The sequence below is a fragment of the Tachyglossus aculeatus genome, chromosome X1 (assembly GCF_015852505.1).
Source record: "Tachyglossus aculeatus isolate mTacAcu1 chromosome X1, mTacAcu1.pri, whole genome shotgun sequence".
NCBI lineage: Eukaryota > Metazoa > Chordata > Mammalia > Monotremata > Tachyglossidae > Tachyglossus > Tachyglossus aculeatus.
The window spans coordinates 84,921,777-84,926,978 of NC_052101.1; the positions used below are offsets into that span (position 1 = coordinate 84,921,777).

Sequence of the window (5,202 nt, forward strand, 5' to 3'; positions counted from 1 at the left end):
AGGCATGAGTGAGGAATTTCCTCCCGCTTCATATCTGACAGACCACCATTCTCCCCATCTTCAAAATCACATCTCCTTCAAGAGGTCTTCCCGGACTAAACCCTCATTTCCCATAATCCCTTCCCCTTCTGCATCATCCTTGCAATTTAATTTGTACCATTTATTCACTGCACCCTCAGCTCTACAAACGCTTGTGTCCATACCCGTAATTTATTTTAAAGTCTGTCTCCACACCTAGAATGTAAGCTCTTTGTGGGCAGGGAACAGGTCTACCAACTCAGTTGTATTGTACTCTCCCTAGCACTTAGTACAGTGCTCTGCACACGGTAAATGCTCAATAAATATAATTGATTAATTGATCCACTGGCCCATGCCACTCTTTTCCTATTGTCTGCTTGTCTGTCTGCCTGGTTCTCTGGACTTTAAATTCATCTCTAGACTGTAAGCTCGTTGTGGGCAGGGAATGTGTCTTTCCCAAGTGCTCTGCACACAGTAAGTGATCAATAAATATGATTAAATGAATAGCTCCCCAACTGGCCTGCTATGTAGGTAATACTTCCCAATTCTCTTCTTTCAGATCCAATCCCAGCTTCCTGCTCCACTGGGACTTCCCTCTGGGGGAAGCCCCTCTGTTTCTGCCAGAAGCCTGGGACATCTGATTCCATTTCCCTTTATTTAAGCCCCAGACCAACCAGGTTTGTTTCTCTAAAGGTCAAACGAGGCCTCAAATGCCCTGCCCATCTTGCTTTGAGGAAAAATCCAGAACAAATTAACAGCAGGCAGTGCCAGGGAAATCAACCAGTCTGTTTCTTTATTTTCCATCTGCGTGCTTAGCATGCAGTAATTGCTCAATAAGTATGATTGATTGAGAAGCAGCAAGGCCTAGTGGAAATCAGAGGACCTGGGTTCTAATCCTGTCTCTTCCAATTACTTGCTGTGTGACTTCGGGCAAGTCACTTAACTTCTCTGTGCCTCGGTTTCCTCATCTGTAAAATGGGGGTTAAATAGCCATCCTCCCTCCTACTTAGACTACGAGCCTCATGTTGGGCAGGGACCATGTCCAAATTGCTGTGTGGTGACTGCCCTCAGAGGAACACACCCACAAGAGTAAACCACTTAACTAAGTCAATCAGGTGCTTTGGACTGATAATAAGCCTGAAGAAAGCTGAATTGCTCAGGCTGTGTCAGGTGGCCAAGGTTCTTGGGAGAGGGAGATGGAGTACCCTAGGAAATTAAGTGGTGATGTAAGCAGGGACCACCCCTGCTTCCTAGGGAGACAGACCTTTGTGAGGAAGTTGCGGGGGTAGGGCGGTCCAGTCCTGTCTCCAGCTCTCAATTCCCTTTCTGAGCAGTGGGGAATACTACTCCTCATTAGTCGGGGGTGAGACCCTGGAACCTTCCCGAGGGGATTGAACCCTCCCAGGAGCCAGAGGTGGCCACTGATCACAAGGACACGAGCGTGGGGCTGCACAGCTTCCAGCTTTATTGAAGTTCGCATGATGGAGTTTCAGTCCTTTACCCCCTTCTACTGCCTCCATCTTGGGCGGAGGGAACACAGCTAATCCGAGTCTGTAGTAGACCAGCACGGTTCACTGGAGCTGTCACGAGGACTCTGGGTTGTAGTGGAAATATCAGAGCCACTGTCCGGGGACTCTGAGCCAGGCTCCTCGACTCCTGTTTCTCCCCTCCCGGGGGTCGGATGCCCCTGGACGCGCTTCCTCCGCAGGCGCAGGCCGAAGCCGATGCAAAGTTTGAAGCGAACCGTCTCGGAGCTTAAGCTCTGGCCCGGGGGCCAGGGCTGCAGCTGGGGAAAGGCCAAGAGCCAGGCTCCCGGCTGGCGGCTGGCCAGGTGACTAGTGGGGCCCTGGAACTGGAAACAGGTTAGACACACTGGGTAAGCCAAGATGGGCGCCGCTTCCTGGCGGCCACTCCACAGCTGCTGCAGCAACAGTAGTTTTAGGTCACGGGAGATACGCCGGTGGCCGAGCGACTCCACCAGGCTCGCTATCAGGGTGGTGGGATCCCCAAGCTCCCGGAGATCCCCGATCTCCCAGGGCTCTGCCCCGCAGGCGCAACAGCCGTAAGCCCCATGCTGCCGACCGGCCCCCTGGCTCTGGTGTGGGAGCCCCTCCTGTCCCCTGGGGCTGGCCAAGGGATCACAGGGGAGTGGAAGGGGCTGGAGAGGAGGAAGCTGATCTTGCCGAGGGCAAGGTTCCAGGGGGATTGGTGCGATCTCCTGCTGGGGTTCGGCAGCCTGGGGTGGCATTTGCGAGAGACTCGAGTTGAATTCCAAACTTGGGGCTGGCTCAATTTGCAGCAGCTGGCTTGCGCCTGAAGATTGCACCTGCAGGAGAGGGGAGAGAGAGGCCCGGGGTCTGAGAAACTTGCAGTGATGGTGGTGGTGGGAAACGTGGGGATTGAGGGAGGACCCGGAGACCGAAATGCGTCGGGTGCCGGGGGAGGAGACCCGGAGACCAAAACGCATCAGGGGCAAGAGGGAAGTCTGGAAACAGAGGAATTTAGGAGGGTGGCAGTGGCAGAGGCAGAACGACCTGGGACGGTGGGAGTTCACTGGCCAGAAAAGCTTGGGATGGCGGCGAGTCCGGGATTGAAGAAACTTGGGTCTCGACGTGGCATTCTGGGTTCTGGAGGGCCTCGGAGCTGAGCGGCTGTGAACCTTGGGAGCTCTCGTTCCAGGAAGGGCCCGGAGACGGGAGGTAATGCCAAGCTAGGGAAAGGGGTAGGACCCCCGTGCAGCAGCCGAATCTCGGTCCTGGTTTGGCTTGCACTCCTCCGAGGAGCCGGAGCTGTGACTGGCTCTCAAGTTCCTTTCTCTTGCAATTTCTGGGTTGTTGCTCTGGGACTCGCTCCTCTGGGCAGGCCTGTTGGTTTTGGGAGTCTAGCGTCGAGAAACGGCGGAGCAGGCAAAGAAGACGCAGGAACCTGCTGGGGAAGATCCGAGGACCCCAGGCAGTTGGCTCAGATTCCTAACGCCACCACGCCAACTTCAGGATCGTCTGTGTTTCTTTCCCCCACCCCTTCCCTCCTCGTTTTGGGCCCCTTTCAACTTTCTTCCTGCTTGTGTGGCCCTCCCCTTCCAAACCTCTCTATTACTCACTCAAGGACTCCCCAAATCAGGCTCCTCAATTCTCCAGTGGATCCCAGAAACGCAACTGCTGGAGGGGAGAGAAAGAGAGTGCGACAAATGGAGAGACAGACCAAAGGACGAGGTCGCTAGGGGAGAAACACTGCCCTGTAGGGCCTGGTTCAAGAAAGGTGGAGGTGTCCAGGTGGCCGGGAAAAAAGAGGGATTGAAGCTGAGTGAGGTTCGAGACTGCTTGGGTAACACAGGGAGAGAGAAAAGGTGGCCCGAAGTTGTAGGTGATCAGAAGCCAGAGACCCTTACCCAATTGTTGATTCCTTCGTTTCCGTTTCCGAGTTTTCGGTGCCACATGACTCTGGAGGAGAGGAGGAGCCGGATCACTGAGCCGCCGCATGCCCAAACTCAGACCACCCTACCCATAGTGCACCTAGCCCCCAGCTTGTTCTCTACTCTTTAGCCATCACCATTTGTTCCCATAAATTCCTTATCCAGTCTCCTCGCCCCACCCCGCCCATATCCCACTGCTGGGTAGGGACTGTCTCTTTATGTTGCCAACTTGTACTTCCCAAGCGCTTAGTACAGTGCTCTGCACACAGTAAGCGCTCAATAAATACGATTGATGAAATCCTGCTCCCTTGGGGTCCTCAAATCCCAGGTTCCCTGCCTTCTTTCGCCACAGCTCAAGCAGTATTTCGAGTACGATAAGCAGGATTATGCACAGCACAAGGAAGCGAAAGGCTCCGGAGTTCAGGTTCTCTTCCTGAGGAAGAGGCCTCCACTCCGGGTCCATCTGGAGCTGCCAACTGCTGACTAGCCCACAGCGCGGGCACTGCAGCCTCCCAACGGTGACATCATAGGACCCCTGTGTTGACGTCACAGAGATCCATCACAAAAATGGCCCTGCGCTCTCCGAAGACTGAGCGTGTCTCATACAGAAAGACCCTCTTTCTGAACATCAATCGATAGTATTTATTGAGCGCTTACTATGGGCAGAGCACTTTACTAAGCGCTTGGGAGTGTACAATGCGGCAGAATTAGCAGGCACGTTCCCTGCCCATAATGAGTTTACAATCTAGAGGGGGAGCTTCCGTAAATCTTCCTGGATTTGTAGAGTATTTTGAGACTCTTTTATATGGTATGTGTTAAGAGCTTACTGTGTCAAGCACTGTTCTGAGAGCTTGGGTAGATGCAAGTTAATCAGATAGGACACAGTCCCTGTCCTACATGGGGTTCACAGTCGAAGTAGGAGGAAGAACCAGATTGAATCCCCATTTTGCAGTTGAGGAAACTGAGGCACAGAGAAGCAAAGTGACTTGCCCAGGGTCATACGGCAGGCAACTGGTAGTGCCAGGATTATTAGATCCCAGGTCCTCTGGCCCCCAGAATCCTGCTTGATCCACTCGACCATGCTGCTTCCTGATAAAATGTGATTTCTCTACCTAGGGATATCTGGATTTTTGGCTTTATACTACAAATATTGGTGAAACTACAATTCTGGCCCAATTTGCTTTCAGTATGAGCATTTGAGACCAAGCCCATTAGAATTTGAAATAGTTAATCTAGTAACACTACTAGTTTCTCCAAAACTCATTACAGAAGATGAGCTTCTCAGTTCATTCATCTTTACTCATCTGTGGGAAATAACTGCTTTTGACCGCATAGGCCTTGCTCCAATGTTCCTATTGTTTTCCTGCTCCAATCTGCCTAGTTGTGTGGGGGTCAACTGTTTGTTTTGAGGTGTTGTTGGTGGGTTTTTATTTGCTGTTAATGTTCTTTGTGGGTTTTGTTTTTGCTGTCCCTTTGATTTTCACAAGAAAGTGGAACGCCTCCCCCCCCACCACACACACACACAAGCACACAGCACCCAACCTGCAGCCCACAACCCCCCAGATAGACCAGCATTATTTATCCTGATATCAGATTATCAGGAGAGGAGGAGCTGTTATTTTCCTGGTCTTTAATGTTATTTTGGCGGGGGGTGGGGGGGGGGGTGTTCATTTCATGTTTCCTTATGTATTCATCACCAATCCTCCCCCACCCCCCTTATCCTTAGATGGTGAACCCTTTAAGGGGACAGGGTCTGTATCTAATTCTCTCCC

At 52.2% G+C, this 5,202-nt stretch overlaps 1 protein-coding gene across 5 annotated transcripts; it reads right to left on the minus strand.

Annotated features, from left to right (window-relative positions):
- Window positions 1-1,466: 1,466 nt before the first annotated feature.
- On the minus strand, window positions 1,467-3,903 carry PRR30 (proline rich 30). 5 transcript variants are annotated; one of them, XM_038740243.1, is made up of 5 exons: window positions 3,768-3,903; window positions 3,407-3,458; window positions 3,119-3,173; window positions 2,550-2,943; window positions 1,467-2,344 (listed from the first exon to the last, which is right to left on the minus strand). In XM_038740243.1, the coding sequence occupies exons 1-5, from the start codon at window positions 3,891-3,893 to the stop codon at window positions 1,559-1,561; spliced, it is 1,413 nt and encodes a 470-aa protein (XP_038596171.1). In that variant the 5' UTR covers window positions 3,894-3,903; the 3' UTR covers window positions 1,467-1,558. The 5 variants fall into 5 exon arrangements, with proteins under 5 accessions (XP_038596171.1, XP_038596170.1, XP_038596169.1 ...); XM_038740242.1 differs by having other exon boundaries at window positions 2,550-2,946; XM_038740241.1 differs by having other exon boundaries at window positions 3,119-3,176.
- Between the last annotated feature and the right edge of the window lie 1,299 nt (window positions 3,904-5,202).

Bases quoted from the DNA above. Each gene is read 5' to 3' on its own strand.
- PRR30 (XM_038740239.1), bottom strand. From the start codon at position 3,893: ATGGACCCGGAGTGGAGGCCTCTTCCTCAGGAAGAGAACCTGAACTCC. The intron at 2,947-3,118 runs GTGAGTAATAGA...GATCTTCCCCAG, and splicing joins CTGATTTGGGGAGTCCTTGA to CAGGTTCCTGCGTCTTCTTT. The intron at 2,345-2,549 runs GTTCTGCCTCTG...CCTCTCCTGCAG, and splicing joins AACTCCCACCGTCCCAGGTC to GTGCAATCTTCAGGCGCAAG.